Raw genomic sequence first — 16,007 nt, forward strand, 5'->3', positions numbered from 1 at the left:
ATTTCGCCCAATGGGAAGAGGTGGTGACAGGCTATTTAAGCTTGCTCCGCCCCCGCCCCCTGCACACTTCCCTCTTTTTTATTCAGCATTTATTTATTTAATTAATATAACCTATTTATCCACATTTGGTTGTCTTGACTTTTCTTCCTGGTGTGCTGGCAAAGAGGACAGAGAGGAGGGGGAGAAACTGAGGTGATGATGTAGTCCCACGATATGAGTTTTTCTAAGCTTTGGCAAATTCTTGGGGAAAACTCAAACCTATCCCCAGAATTCTATTAAAAAAAGAAAAAGGCTCAGAAAGACGCAGCCCAGCCAAATTAAAACGGGCAGGTTTTGAACTGTTTTATCAACTAAAAAGTCATACTAAATAAAAAGAGGCTTGCAGGTTTTCTGAGGGGGAAAAAGGTAAGAATCAAAAGGAATCTAAGCATCGTGCCTTTGTCAAAGTCCAGTCACTGTACCTATGGCATTATTGTGTGATAAAGCTTAAAAGAGGAATTTTGTGGGGCTTGGCAGAGCTTTACACTTGACCGATCCCAATATTTCCTTCCCTTTTGGGCACTGATTGTGCAGAAAGATACTGCTGCTAATACTATTCTTGAAAAGGTGAACATTCCCTTCAATATCTCTGAAGAATGGTGCTGCCATTGCTAGCTGAAACTCCTTTGTAACGTCTCTCAATACGATTTCACATCAAGATCAGGTATTATGCAGCTTGGCCAACAATTAATTCACTTACCCAAGCAAACTATTTCTGCTAAGCAACTCAGCAAAGCACACAATACAAATGGCACACGGTAGAAGTATTGTGAATTTAACAAGGCACAGATAAACAGAATAGGCACTGGCCACTTAAATTAAAAATGTCATCATAACTGAGCACCACTCAAGGGAAAATATTAATCCAAGCTCTAAGAATCAGTGGAAGAATATTGCTTGTTCAACCTATTGATAATCAAAAATTGTTAAATAATAAACTATGAAGCATTCATTGATGAAGCAAAATATAGGTAAAGGTAAAGGGACCCCTGACCATTTGGTCCAGTCGTGATATACCGGCTGACAAACAAAAGTAGGATCTAGCAAGCAAAATACCAAAAGGTTCTAATTATTGCATATATAAAGGTCATATTTATTCCACATGTCTTATGGCGTCCCCGTGAGCATCAACAATGCACAAATATCTGCAAATTTTAATTGGGTGCATCACATTTGAATCACTCTTTGAAAGGGTATTGTCTCCCATCTTCTTAGGTGGGGCAGGAGAAGGGAACCCCTTATAAATGCAACATATATCTACTAGTCCTTGTTTCATGAAATAGGATCAGGATTACTAATAAGGAGTTTTTTGCGTTATGGCAAAAAGAATAATGTCCTCTCTATTTGGGTATTTGTAACTTGAGTAAGGTGCCCTGATCTGCCAACAGGCCATCTGGCAAGCAAAGAGATTAGCAGCATAAACACGAGTACAATTTCTCATGCATTCTTCTGTTCCTGTGTTGGAACTCCATCGTTGCTTTTCTTGCTAAGTTTGTTCTGGGATCTGCCTGAATCCTGATAAAAGATGCTGTAGCTTGGTGGTGTCTGGATCTTAGAAATATGAGAATGACTTGCTCTTGAAAGGGTTTCAGGTACATATTCTGGGGGTGCTCTCTAATATGACCACAACACTTCGCCACAGTGACCCACCCTCTGATAACCTCCCATCCTGGCTTACTAGATTGCATTCAACACAGGGCTGCTCTTCCAGATGTCTTAGAAACTGCAGCTGATGCAAACAAATTTATAAAAAAATTATAAAAATTAATTATTTATACCCCACCCATCTGGCTGGGTTTCCCCAGCCACTCTGGGCAGCTTCCAACAAAAGATTAAAAATACATTAAAACATCAGTCATTAAAAACTTCCCTAAAGAGGACTGCCATCAGATGTCCTCTAAAAATCAGATAACTGTTTATTTCCTTGACATCTGATGGGAGGGCATTCCACAGGGTGGGTGCCACTACCGAGAAGGCCCTCTGCCTGGTTCCCTGTAACCTCACTTCTCACAGTGAGGGAACCGCCAGAAAGCCCTCAGAGCTGGACCTCAGTGTCCGGGCTGAACGATGGGGCTGGAGACGCTCCTTCAGGTATACTGGGCCAAGGCCGTTTAGGGCTTTAAAAGTCAGCACCAACACTTTGAATTGTTCTCGGAAACGTACTGGGAGCCAATGCAGGTCTCTCAGGACCGGTGTTATATGGTCTTGGCGGCCACTCCCAATCACCAGTCTAGCTGCCGCATTCTGGATTAGTTGTAGTTTCCGGGTCACCTTCAAAGATATCTCCACATAGAGCGCATTGCAGTAGTCCAAGCGGGAAATAACCAGAGCATGCACCACTCTGGTGAGACAGTCTGTGGGCAGGTAGGATCTCAGCCTGTGTACCAGATGGAGCTGGTAGACAAGCTGCCCTGGACACAGAATTGACCTGTGCCTCCATGGATAGCTGTGAGTCCAAAATGACTCCCAGGCTGCGTACCTGCTCCCTCAGGGGCACAGTTGCCCCATTCAGGACCAGTCCCCCACACCTGCCTGCCCCCTGTCCCCCAAAAACTGTACTTCTGTCTTGTCAGGATTCAGCCTCAATCTGTTAGTGATGTCACCAGCCAAAACAAAGTGGCGCTGGTCCTTCAAGTTTCTCACTGGCTACCAAATAGTTCCACAAATGACATGTAAAGCCCTAAGGGGCTTGGGAACAATACTTGAGTGAGCACCTCTCTCTATATATATTCCTGCTTGTGAGCTGAGATGTTCTGGGGAGGACCTGCCACTGGAAAATGCACGCTGGGTGTTAACATGTAGGTAGGCCTTTTCCACCAGTGCCCCCCAAGTGTGGCTGACACGCTTGCTACCAAAATCCAGGTGCCAGGTGAAACTTGGGCATTGGTGCTGTGTTTGATATTGTTGATCCTGTTTTATTGTATTTTCTCTGCAGTATTATTATTTTTTAAGAACTGAGATGTTGTCATTTTATTGATTTTATTGTGATGCACCCAGGATACAAATAGCCTAAATAAATAAATACATGTTCTTCAGCACCTATGAAAGGTCAGACAGTCTGGTAGTGTTAAGACTAGCAATAAGCTAGGTTTATTTTAAGGGCTACGGTAGAAGGAGCCAACTAGCAGCTCTCAGAGACTACATCTTTTTTGAAATACCTCAAAATCATATTCCTTGTCATGAAACCCATAGTAAGACACAGGCAATGGGACCTTTAAGCCTTCCCCCTTTCAGTGTGAAAAGCAAGACCGTAAGTCTTCCCCTTATTTAACAGCAATTAGAAGATGAGGTGCAAAAAAAAAAAAAGGGCCTGGAGGAGTGCCAAGCTATGTTGCACTTAATCGCATGCGGGAAAATAATATTCTTTGTGACAATGCAGTGTCGTAGGGGCAATTTTCAGAAGTGCCAGGAGTTGGGGGCATTGAGCCACTGCTGCTGTAGGGGGAAAGCAGCAAGTGGGAGAAAGATAAACCCAGCCCAGCTGCTTCTCAACTGAAAATAATGCCACTCCCCCCAAATTGATTTCCAGAAAGAAAGAAAGAAAGAAAGCCATCAGATTTTCTTTACATGCAGTTTCATGTGTTGGGTAATTTCACCCTGACAGCATCTCTGCCGCTGTTCTTACTGGAGAAGTCTGGGAGGGAGTTAGTTAAAAAGACTTTTGCCTGAGTCTTGGAGTTAGCAGTTGACATACAGAGTAAGGCCTTGGCTGTTGTTCACACTGAGGAGGAGAGTATTAATAGGCCCTTTGCTGATATCTTGTCTCGTATGTAAATCTTTGCTGCAGATCTAGAGTTTCTGGTCCTTCGAACCCTGGTTCCATTTAAAATATGGATCTTGTTAAAAAGTAATTTTCAGCCAAGGTGCTGCACAGTGCTCTTTTTCTAAAAAAATATACATTTAGGGATACTCTCATTTTGACTCAAGAAAATCACCATTTTATAGTTCAAATCGGGGGAAATAAATATAGTAAATGGACAAAAGTACAAAGATTCAAAAAATGTTTAGAGGTATGCGTACCCCTGAGCCCCCCCCCCCCACCAGAAAAAAGCACTGGTGCTACACAATAGATCTTATCGTTGAAAGAGAGGACTGGGTAGGTAAAGGACCCCTGGACGGTTAAGTCCAGTCAAAGGTGACTATGGGGTTGCAGAGCTCATCTCACTTTCAGGCCGAGGGAGCCGGCATTTGACCACCGACAGCTTTCTGGGTCTTGTGGCCAGCAGGACTAAACCGCTTTTGGCACAACAGAACACCATAATGGAAACCAGAGCGCATGGAAACGCTGTTTACCTTCCTGCCACAGTGGTACCTATTTATCTACTTGAGCTGGCATGCTTTCAAACTGCTAGGTTGGCAGAAGCTGGGACACAGCAATAGGAGCTTACTTGGTCATGGAGTTTCGAATAGAGGGCTACAGAGTCATGGATTGGTTGGACGCAGTGGAATCATGGGAGGAACCAGCTGGGGAACCACCCAGGAAAGAAAGCTCAAAACCCGGGGAGAAGTGGTAGTTGGAAACATCTGAAGGGCACCAGCCTGATGAAGGCTGCTGTAAAGCTCCAGGGATCTCTGGGAAACTCTTGACTTGAATTTCCTGAGATTTTTTTATCCATGTATTTCTTTCTATTCAAGAATATATCTACACTATTCCTAAACTGGAAAGGAATCTTTGTTCTGTTATAACTTTGAGTGCAAAAATTATACTATTAAGTACTACCATGATCTTTCAGATTGCGGAGAATCACAGCTGGTAGGCTATGGGACTTCCACCCTGTTACTAACGAGTCCTCTATTTTCTGAACGTGGGCCCTGAACATGAGCGAAGGAGCTTTCAGAAGCAGATCAAAGGGCAGCAAAGCTGAAGGAATAAAAGAAGAAACTGAGTGTGAAACTATAACAAACTTTAAATGAGTGCAGAAACGGCAAGAAGTATTTCCATTGTAGTTGCAGGTGTGAAATTACCTGGTCTTGGTCTGGATCCTGGCAGTCCAATATAATCTCTGTAAAACAGAAAGTGTATTGATAAAAAAAATTCCAACAGTCTGGTCAGTTTCTGGGTGGGAGGTTGCTAACAGCTACCGATAGGGCCTTCTCGGTAGTGGCACCTGCCCTGTGGAACCACCAAAAAAGCAAATTTGCTGGGATGCCATTTTGTGAAGCTTTTTTAAAAAAATACATGACAAACCTTGGTGGTTTCGGCCTTTGCAAGCAAAGATTTCAGAGGTGCCCATGCAATCTTAAGTGCTGGTAAGGACATCCAGTGTGATTTCAACATCCTGGAAAATATTTCCTAATTTTGAACATTTCTAAGTTCTGCAGTATTGTACAGTCACAGCTTTGGAGAACTCAAGATTAAAGCTGGCCAAAGATTTTACATTGCAAGCTTACCTTGCATTAGTCTGTCTTTCAGAAGCGCTGAAGCTTCGTTTTATAATACCTGTAATGAAAGCACAATTGATATATTCTTAATGCTGGAAATATTTTCAGCTGCCAGAAATAGATTCAGTCTCCCAACATTTTTATCCTATCATAGCAACTTTTAAAAGAAACTGGTAATAAAAGATAGCTCTAAAAATAAAGTGAACCAATATGTATGCAGTGCATAATGATTCACACAGATATCACATTTTAATCAGGCTAGTGAACCGTAAGAAAATTCTACTAGCTTGCCAAAACAGCTGTGTGCAAACCTACTAAATTGCTTTCATTATAAAATGCATTTTTACCCCACTCTTTTAGAAGGACTTTTCAGGCAATAAATGCCTATTTCTTTCCGTCAGTGTCTAAAGAGTCTACTGCAATTTTTACACAGCTATCACTTCTTGTAATCTGTTTATTATTTTTGTAATATTGATACTCAAATAGCACAATATATTATGTTTCTTTTTTATGTCCCCAAAGGAGCTGTCTTTTTGTGTCTATCGTGTCACTGGTAGAATTAATGTTAAAGTAACTGTATAATGTTAATTCCCTCTCCTCTATTATATCACCAATTATTTTTTTGAAATTTTGATTCTTTTCATAACCATCATTCAATTTATCAAGTACCCACTTTCTTAGTTTAAAACAACTAAAGCAATTAGCATCTTTGACTATTACCTCTCTCCATTATTTTCATATGATAACATTTTGTTGTCTTCTACTAAAGCTGCAAACTTTGCTAATTAATAGAATTTCCAGCCTTAATCTTCCAAAATTTTAATTAAAATTCAGATTTCTAAATGCAGCAGCTACTGCCAAGTATGGAATAGGCATCTTAAAATACATGGATCACAAGCGGAGATATACATGGGAAACAGGAGTGGAAGTTTTCTGTGTATCACTTCGAACACATCTTATTATAAGACCACTGCAAGAGGCTTTTGACATCCTGGAGGCCTTAAAGAAAACACCCAGGAATTATCATCTCATTGTTGAAAATGTGCAAAACCACAGGAGCCAATCAGATGCATGTATGGTGGAACTGCCTTCATATTAGAAATTCAGGTGTTATACCCATGTGTGGAGCTGGAGGGCGCTATCCTACTCTCCTCCTGCAGTTATCAGGTAGTTCTTACAAATTCTCAGTTCCTCTGATTTCCTATTTCCTCTACCAGGTTTCCATTTATTTATTTTTTGCTTTAATATCAAACATTTCCTACATGGAGTTGAAGGTGATGTACTTAGTTCTCCCCCATCCCATTTTAACTGCACAACAACCCAGGGTCCCCAGATGTATCACCGTCTATTGATCCCTGTGCCACCACTTTATTTCTCGCTGCCACCACCCAGGCCCTACCTGGTACAATACTGAGTCCAGTCAGGGTTAAATTGGAACATAAACTTCTGTTTATTTATTACAGTTTAACAAACGTGTGGTTTCATAAACGGTCTCAGTCAATTCCAATCATGGGCTGCCTATCCAGACCTATAACTTCCGCTACCTGCTCTCACTCACTAAACCACCTCTCAGATATTAACTTGTCTTCCTATCCCCTAACTGTTCCTGACTAAGCTTATTTCGCTACACTAACTCAACCACCCCACAGACTCTATCCCAATTCACTCCCACTCCAACCAGCCACCCAACTCCCAACGAACTCCTCACAAACAAAGCTTGTTGTATAGTCCCTCTGACTCCACCCCCCTGCGTCCTGATTGGGTAACCTGTTTAACTATTTCACCTCCAGCACTCTCTTGTTAACGTCACACCCTGATGGGTAGGTTAGGCTAAGGTCACCCACCAAGCTTCATTGCTGAGTGGGGATTGGACCCTTGTTTCCCAGGTCCTAATCCAACATTCTAACCATTACACCATTCTGGCTCTGCATTAGGACAACATTCTATACCATTTAGTTGTTGAAGTACCACCAAACCATTCTTAAAGTCTAACAGCTTCCCAATTTGTCTTACAGTGTGCAATTAGAATAACCTTTATATGAAAAATATTACCAATACAATGCCAGGTGCAGAAAATAGCAGAGAAATAGAAACAAACTAGCAGCCTCCTGCCTGGTGTGGCTTGGGAATTCTAATAAACCAAAAGATCACTACAGTTTTTAAATCGGCATTTAGAATCAGTGCAGTTGTGAAAGTTTTAGTCCAACCCATCTTGATTCAAAATGGCATCCAAACCTAGATGGAGACCTCTGCTCCTTGATCTCAGGAACGATCATGTAAAACTATGTTTTAGTATCTTAATATACATCCAAATGCGTAGAGAACAAACAACTTCCCAAAATATATAGTGGATGCAAACAAGGATCAGCAAGGTCCTAAAGGACCCCTGACAGTTAAGTCCAGTCACTAACGACTCTGGGGTTGCGGCGCTCATCTCGCTTCACTGGCCGAGGGAGCCGACGTTTGTCCGCAGACAGTTTTTCCGGGTCATGTGGCCAGCATGACTAAGCCGCTTCTGGCGAACCAGAGCAGTGCACGGAAATGCCGTTTACCTTCCCGTCGGAGCGATACCTATTTATCTACTTGCGTTTTCGAATTGCTAGGTTGGCAGGAGCAGGGACCAAGCAACGGGAGCTCACCCCATTGCGGGGATTCGAACCGCGACCTTCCGATTGGCAAGCCCAAGGCTCAGTGTTTTACACCACAGTGCCACCCGCGTCCCTTAGGATCAGCAAAGGTACCTTAAATTTATCAAGTGAAAGGGCTTGCCTAACTGGAGCAGTATCAGAAAACCTACACTGACAAGCTGTAGCCCAAAATGAGAAGCCGTTGCAACCCATCAAGGTAGGTAAATCAAATTAGGTCTTAAGCAGAGACCTAATCACAGATCTGGGTAGCCAAACATAATATGGAATGGATAACAGGGATGGGGAACCTGTGGCACAGAAGATACTGGTGGACTAGAACTCCCATCATACATGACCACTTGCTGTTTCTGGGGCTGATGGGAGTTGGAATCCAAGAACAATTCGAGGGCAGCAGGTTCCCCACTCCTGATTTATCGAGTAGGAGGAGATACAAGGGATGAACGTTACGCTTTTGAAGAAGCATCCACATATTCTTGTGTGGGACAAGGTCCTTAACTATGTTAAAACACTATACAGTGGTGCCTCGCAAGACGAAATCAATCCGTTCCGCGAGTCTCTTCATCTAGCGGTTTTTTCGTCTTGCGAAGCAACCCTATTAGCGACTTAGCGGATTAGCGCTATTAAAGGCTTAGTGGCTATTAAAGGCTTAGCGGCTATTAAAGGCTTAGCGGATTAGCGGCTAAAAGGCTATTAGCGGCTTAGCGGCTTAGAAAAAGGGGGGAAAGCGGGGGGAAATCGGAACACTCGCAAGACGTTTTTGTCTTGCAAAGCAAGCCCATAGGGAAAATCGTCTTGCGAAGCAGCTCAAAAACCGCAAAACCCTTTCGTCTGGCGGGTTTTCCATCTTGCGAGGCATTCGTCTTGCGGGGAACCACTGTAAATCAGTTTTCAGTTGTTTGAAAACAAGTGAGTCTGGTATGAATAATTTTGTCCACATTCTTCTGATCTGTTCTCATTATACAGAATAGACTTTGCTCAGCTGTCTTTGAAACCTAGCTTCAGTGCGAATTAGAAGGTTCTGATGTGATAGACCGGTCAGAAAGAATACATCATCACAATAGTATGATAACTAACACCTTCAGAGAATCAAGAGCACGGAAGTTCACCTCCATGTTCACAGGTTTTATTTAATGAATTCAGGGCAAGGCACTTGATCTCATTTGTGTCCTATTGGCTGCTCTCCAAGGTAATCTAGGGCACATTGAATAAAAACAATTTCACAGCACACTCTGAGAAAAAGAGAGAAGAGCTAACGAGAGAAAAAATGTATTTAAAACATTTATTGTTTGGAAAGCTTCACAGTTGATTGTCAAGAGTTGCACTACTCAAAGCAGAGACACTTAGATTTAGCAATTGTTTCCCTTGGCAAATAGAAGGGGGGGGAAGCATTATTTTTTCTCATTCTTAGCTCTGCTCCATTTGCACTCGTTAGTTCTTTTATTGTATCATAAACACAAACCATAAACAACAGCCCCACTTTTCTTCTCCCAGAGGCAGGCACAAATTGTTGCAAGCACTTGAGCATAATCCATAAAATGTGAATAAGTTACTGTAGAATTAGGCAGGGTGGGGAGACATATTATTTACGCTTGAGCTCGAATTTAGTTTTGTCTGGAACCATTTTGTAACCTAGACCAAGTGGTCAGAAATTAAAGAGAGGCTGGAAATGGGACAAAAATGCCTCTGGATCTATACTGGACAATGCCAGCAGACACTGTGCCCTTCCAAGATGGAATGGGGCTTGCCCACTGGCATGTGAAAAAACCTAGAAGTCAGATGTGTGTGAAATCAAGTTTTAGATATCTAGTAGACATGCAAGTAAAAAGCACGTTTTCTTACAGTGATCACAAGTTGGTTTGGGGGTGGGGGATATTGGACCATCATAAGACTGTGTGTGTTCCTTTTCCCATCCCTGAACCCCAAATTTCAGTTCAAAGGAGAAGAAGGCACATTGAAACTTGCAAAGAGCAATGCATATTTTTATGGGCTAATCATGTAACATTTAGTTTAGTGCTACTAGTGTGGCCGATACTGTGGTAAATACAGAAATTGCACTGCTTGCTATCCATTAAACTTGCAGAATGTTATGGAAAACTACTGAGGAATCCATGTGTGATTGCTTCATTAGATACTCATAAAGCTTTCGATAAAATACTTGTCAGAGTTATCTGTATCTATTCCTGTTGGACTTCGGCAAACTTAAATAGACTGAACCATCCTGGGGGGGGGGGGGTTAAACTGGGATTTTGTTTCTGTATTTTTCCCGTTTTTGTAATTGTTATATAATGGAAATTAGTAAAACCATATTTATTTTTAAAAGTCAAAAAAGGACAGACTTGCAATCTAAACAAAACTTAAGTGACACAGTTTGACAAGGGAGTATAAAGGAGGAAAGTTTTTTAATTGCAGAAAGCAGAAGGAAATGACAGGAGGCCATAAAAATCACCCAGTCCTACCATAACAAACTCTTAGACAATAGCATACAGTACCTAGTGGGATCCATCAATACGTCAGCATTCATGTAAAACGTAATCTAAAATGTGTGATTCTTCTATAATTATTTTCTGAGCCCTGCAGCGCTACAGTTCTAGAAATGTTGACTGGAATTAATGAGTTTATAGGTAACTGGTGAGACCTTATTATTTTTGTTAATGTGAGCGAAGAGTCTCAAGCAAAGAGATAGGTGGCATTCAAATAATGTTGTTTTTTTAAAAAAACAACAACACTATACTGTATAGATCAATGTGGCAATTAAAATTGCATAAGCAAACACTTTATCTGTCACAACAGGTATTGGATCCACTTGATCAGACCTGACGTAAGAGAGAAAGCTGATTGCCTAAAAGGGAGCTGATGCTTTCTAAAACATTAATACAAAGGTGTAAAGACGCAGAAGAAGGCTTTAAAGGCAGTCTATTATTTCTAATTTGGACAGATAGTTAAATTGCCATAAGTATAAATATTTTCTGTATCTAAGAGAGTGGGGAGATTAATTCATATTAATACATCTGAAAAATGTCATTCTGAAAGGAAATTAGGGGGGGTCCCCACAAACGTTAGCTTTAAGTATTCCTCATTGACATTTACATTCAAGTGAACATTTTACCAAAGAATGAAACTCCACAAGACCATAATCATCCTAAAATTTTCATATAATGTCTATATTCACATGTTGTTTCTTTCTACACATTTTTGAGCCTTTTTCTTCTTTTTTTCTTTGCATCACTTTATTTCTTTATAATTGAAACATTTTCAGAAAGGAAAGTCTATAATCATATTGCAGACCATGGAATCTGGCTTCCATCACTGAACCCACTGCCTGCCTCAGAACTTCAGCTTTCATCTTCCGGTCGGCGCCAGTGTTTAATGGCGGTCCTTGCCTCGAGCTCCGAGGGAGGACTGCTCCGCAAGTTTGGGTCTGACCCGCTACGGCGAGCGGGGGACCCCCAAAATCACAGGCGCTGAAGCCTGTGAACAAGGAGACTCGGCGGGCACCTTTTGCGCCCCCCGGTACTGCGAAAGAGCCTTTTTAAAGGCTACGGAGCGGCATCGGGTGTGAGCGCGGTGCTGAGAGTCGCTACCCAGCCTGCGGAGTGAAGCCGCGTCGCCATTGAACAGAGAGCGCCGATTCCTTCCTGAAACTGAAATTGGACTGTAAAACCCGTGAGTAAGATTGACAGACGGAACGGGACATTTAAAACTGAATTTGGAAAATTTGGCTGAAAACGGGAAAGGCATAAAGTAAGGAAGTCTGCCTCCCCGGACTGCATGATTAAATAAAGCAACGAAAGAACAAAGCTGCATTTAAATGAAGGCTAACTTTTAAGCTGTCAAAACCTGACATCGGACTTAAACTTCCCCCCAGTAAGCAGGAGAAGGGGGGAAGTAAAATCGGAAATTTATAAACCTGTTTGAAGGAAGTGGAGGAAAAAGATCTTCCACTGTCAAAAACCCTGAGTCGGGCTGCCGGAGTAAGGCACCAGGGAACTGAACTGTCAATTTAAATTGGATACAAAGTTGGGGTTTTGACTGAAACAAAGTTATAAGACTTTAATGGAGTTATTTTGTGAACATCTGAGGATACTGAAACTGTAATAAGAACTTTGATGGTGGACTTTTGGACTCTTTGTTTCTGGATTCTTTGTTTCCTGTCTTATGTGTTTCTGACTTTCAAAATTGGATACAATTAAATGCTCCCTCTAGAGGACTTAAAGGAAATTCGCTACTGAGAGAGGAAAAAAGTGGAATTTTCCACTTCTAAGTCCTTCCTGTGAGAACTGACCTTGAGGATATGAGTGGCCAACCAGATGAGATAACAACTAGATCCAAAGCAAAACAAACTCAGCAAACTCAAAAGAAAAGGGGTTCGATGCAAGGCATAACACCAGCTGGACAGGAAAAAGTACCAACTGCATCTATGGAGTCAATGACACAGGCATTGCTCAAAATAAATCAGTCTTTGGAAGCATTGACAAAGCAGTCAGCGGAGAATACAAAAAAACTGAATGACCTGACAGCAAGATTGGATTTGAACACGGCAAGTGTAGCTTCTAATACAGATTCTATAAATAAACTTATTCAAGAAAATTCTGAAACAAGAAAGATTGCTCAAAGTGCAAAAGATACAGCAGAAGAGACTAAGAGGGAGCTTGCACCAATCACAAAAAAGGTGAATGAACATGATGCAACTTTGTCTTTGTGGGAACTTCAGAGAAAGGAGAAAAATCTTAAATTAAGACTAGTTCCAGAGGATGAGAAAGACAGTCTTGCAGAATTCCTCACAGAAAATATTTTGGAATTCTGGCAGGACGAATTTCAGGAGGAAGAACTTGAAATAACAACGGCCTTCCGGTTGGGCAGAAGGCAAGGCAAGAAGCCTAGGGATTGCTTGATTACATTGAGATCTAGAGAAGAAAGAGACAAGATACTAAATCTACATTATCAAAAGGCTCTTGTAATCCAGAATTGTCAAGTTCAGATCTTTAAAGACATCCCTAAATACATTTTGGAGGTGAGGGCCTTTTACAAAGATTTGGTTTACCTTCTGAAGAAGAACAACATACCTTTCAGGTGGGAGTTCCCACAAGGACTGTCTTTCAACTACACAGGAAGGAAGATCAAAATAAAAACAGTTCAAGACAAAGAATTGTTTTTGGAAAGAAACCAGTAGGACCTACAGAAAGGAACAGTAGACACAACAGTAGAGAAAGAACCGACAGACATTGCAAATCTCTCATTTGGACTCTTATTACCATCGGAAGAGGAACAAAAACTTGGAGCAGTTGGAGGAGTAGGTACATAGTACCAAAATGTCTCTGCAACTTCTTAGTTGGAATTGTAATGGTCTTAACCTCCCCAGGAAGAGACGCCAAGTCTTTCATATTTTGAAGAGAGAGCAATTGGACCTAATATGTTTACAAGAAATGCATGTGACCAGGACACACAGGAAATTACTTATAAATAAGAGACTTGGACAAGAATTTATTTCATCAGATAAAGTTAAAAAAAGAGGTGTTGTGATTTATGCAAAAGAGAAATTGGCTCCTAAAATGATTTTTAAAGACGACCAAGGAAGATACCTGGCAATAGAAATACAAGTTCAAGGAGAAAAAATTATGATATTGGGAATATATGCACCAAATGAGGGGAAGGCGGAATTCTTCAAGAAGTTGCATGAGACTTTAATGGACTATTTGGACTTTAAAATTATAATGATGGGAGATATGAATGGTGTTGTCTCCACTAACATGGATAAGGCACAGAGACAGACAATCTCTAAGGAGGGAAGACTTCCAAAGACTTTTTTTGAGATGACTGAAACACTGGACTTGATTGACATTTGGAGAGTAAAGAACCCTCTGGAGAGGGAGGGAACTTTTTTCTCTGAAGCTAAAATGACCTGGACAAGGATTGACCAAATTTGGGTAACTAGTTGTATGGCACCGAAGATAAAAAAAGCAGAAATCTGCCCAAAGACTTGCTCCGACCACAACGCAGTGAAGATGGAGATGAAACTAACAACAACTGGAACCTTCAGATGGAGGATGAATGACACCCTATTTAGAGATGAAGAGATCTACAAAAAGGCCCAAAAAGCATTGAAAGATTACTTCGAGATAAATTTGAGAACTGATGTGGAAAGAAGAATAATTTGGAACGCTAGCAAGGCCGTGATGCGAGGTTTCCTAATACAACAAAACTCCATAAAGAGGAAAAAACAGAATGAGAGGAAAGAAAAATTTCTGGAAAAGATAAAGGAAGCTGAAAAGAAATTGAGGTCTAAACCAAAGTCTCATGAGATTCTGAGAGAAATAAAGTATTATCAGACGCAATATATGGAACTGATGAATCAAGAGATAGAATGGAAGATAAAGCAAATGAGACAAAGAACATTTGAATCGGCAGACAAATGTGGGAAACTCCTGTCATGGCAACTGAAAAAGAGACAAAAATTGAATACTGTGACAAGTCTAGAAATGGAAGGAAAAATTATCCACAAACCAAATGAGATTAATAACTGTTTTCAAAGTTTCTTCAGGAAACTATATGCACAAGGGCCGGTTAATGAGCAGGAAATAGAAGAATTTATTAAAAAGTACGGATTACCAAAGATCTCAGACCAAAGTAAAAGGATTTTGAATGAGAAAATAACAGGACAAGAAATAGAGGATGCCATTCAGAAGATGAAACTGGGAAAATCTCCAGGACCAGATGGCTTGACTGCTAGATATTACAAGGCATTGAAGGAATGGATAATACAACCATTGAAGGAGGTCTGTAATGAAATTTTGGAAGGGAAAAAGGCACCCAAATCGTGGAAAGAAGCTTTCATTTCACTTATACCGAAAACAGAGACTGAAAAGAACCAGGTTATAAACTACCGCCCTATATCATTACTTAACGTGGATTACAAAATTTTTGCAGACATTTTAGCAAAAAGACTGAAGAGAGTTTTGGTGGAGGAGATTCATAAGGACCAAACAGGCTTTCTCCCAGGGAGACATATGTCAGACAATGTAAGGAACATTATAGACATTTTAGAGTTGTTCAAAGTAAATATTAATAGAAAGGCAGTGATAATTTTTGTGGATGCGGAGAAAGCCTTTGATAATATTTGCTGGACCTTTATGAAGAAGAATCTCCAAGGGATGGGGGTAGGCCAAGGATTTGAAAACGGTATAGGTGCTATATACTTTAAGCAAAAAGCAAAGTTGATTGTCAACAATGTGGTTACGGAAGAGATTCCTATAGAAAAAGGTACACGACAGGGATGCCCAATATCACCCTTACTTTTTATAACAGTCCTGGAGGTTTTGCTGAACATGATTAGAGGGGACCAACTGGTTAAAGGTGTTCAGCTCGGAGCTAAAATCTATAAATTAAGGGCATTTGCAGACGACTTAGTATTGACTTTGCAACAGCCAGAGACTAGTACCAAAAGAGTTCTAGAACTAATTGAGAAATTTGGTCAAGTAGCAGGATTCAAACTGAACATGCAAAAAACCAAAGTGTTAGAGAAAAATCTAACAATGGCAGAAAAAGAGAAGTTTCAGAGTGAAACAGGTTTAACAATAGCAAAAAAGGTGAAATACCTGGGTGTGAACTTGACTTCTAAAAATGTAAACCTATTTAAAGACAATTACGATAAATGTTGGACAGAGGTGAAGAAAGATCTAGAAATATGGTCAAGGTTGAGACTTTCCTTGTTAGGCCGAATTGCTGTTATTAAGATGAATGTATTGCCTAGAATGTTGTTTTTATTCCAGACACTCCAGATCTTGGATAAGATGGACTGTTTCAAGAGGTGGCAAAAAGACATATCAAAATTTGTCTGGCAGGGCAAAAAGCCCAGAATAAACTTTAAGATTTTAACCGATGCAAAAGACAGAGGGGTTTTTGCCCTGCCGGACCTGAGACTTTATTATGAATCGGCAGCTT

General features: G+C 40.8%; 1 protein-coding gene across 5 annotated transcripts in view; it reads right to left on the minus strand.

Moving 5' to 3' along the window:
- NEK10 (NIMA related kinase 10) overlaps positions 1–16,007 on the minus strand; it is a 107,812-nt gene that overhangs the window by 22,730 nt on the left and 69,075 nt on the right. For 3 of the 5 annotated variants that reach the window (XM_083467855.1, XM_083467854.1, XM_083467858.1), the window contains exons 29-31: positions 5,431–5,479; positions 5,005–5,042; positions 4,760–4,900 (exon numbers count right to left, since the gene is read on the minus strand). In XM_083467855.1, coding sequence (XP_083323981.1) covers positions 4,760–4,900; positions 5,005–5,042; positions 5,431–5,479 — 228 coding nt within the window. The remainder of the gene's footprint in view (positions 1–4,759; positions 4,901–5,004; positions 5,043–5,430; positions 5,480–16,007) is intronic. The other 2 variants (XM_083467857.1, XM_083467856.1) reach the window with 1 other exon arrangement.

Source organism: Podarcis liolepis (assembly GCF_965112155.1).
Source record: "Podarcis liolepis genome assembly, chromosome: 12".
Classification (NCBI taxonomy): Eukaryota; Metazoa; Chordata; class Lepidosauria; order Squamata; family Lacertidae; genus Podarcis; species Podarcis liolepis.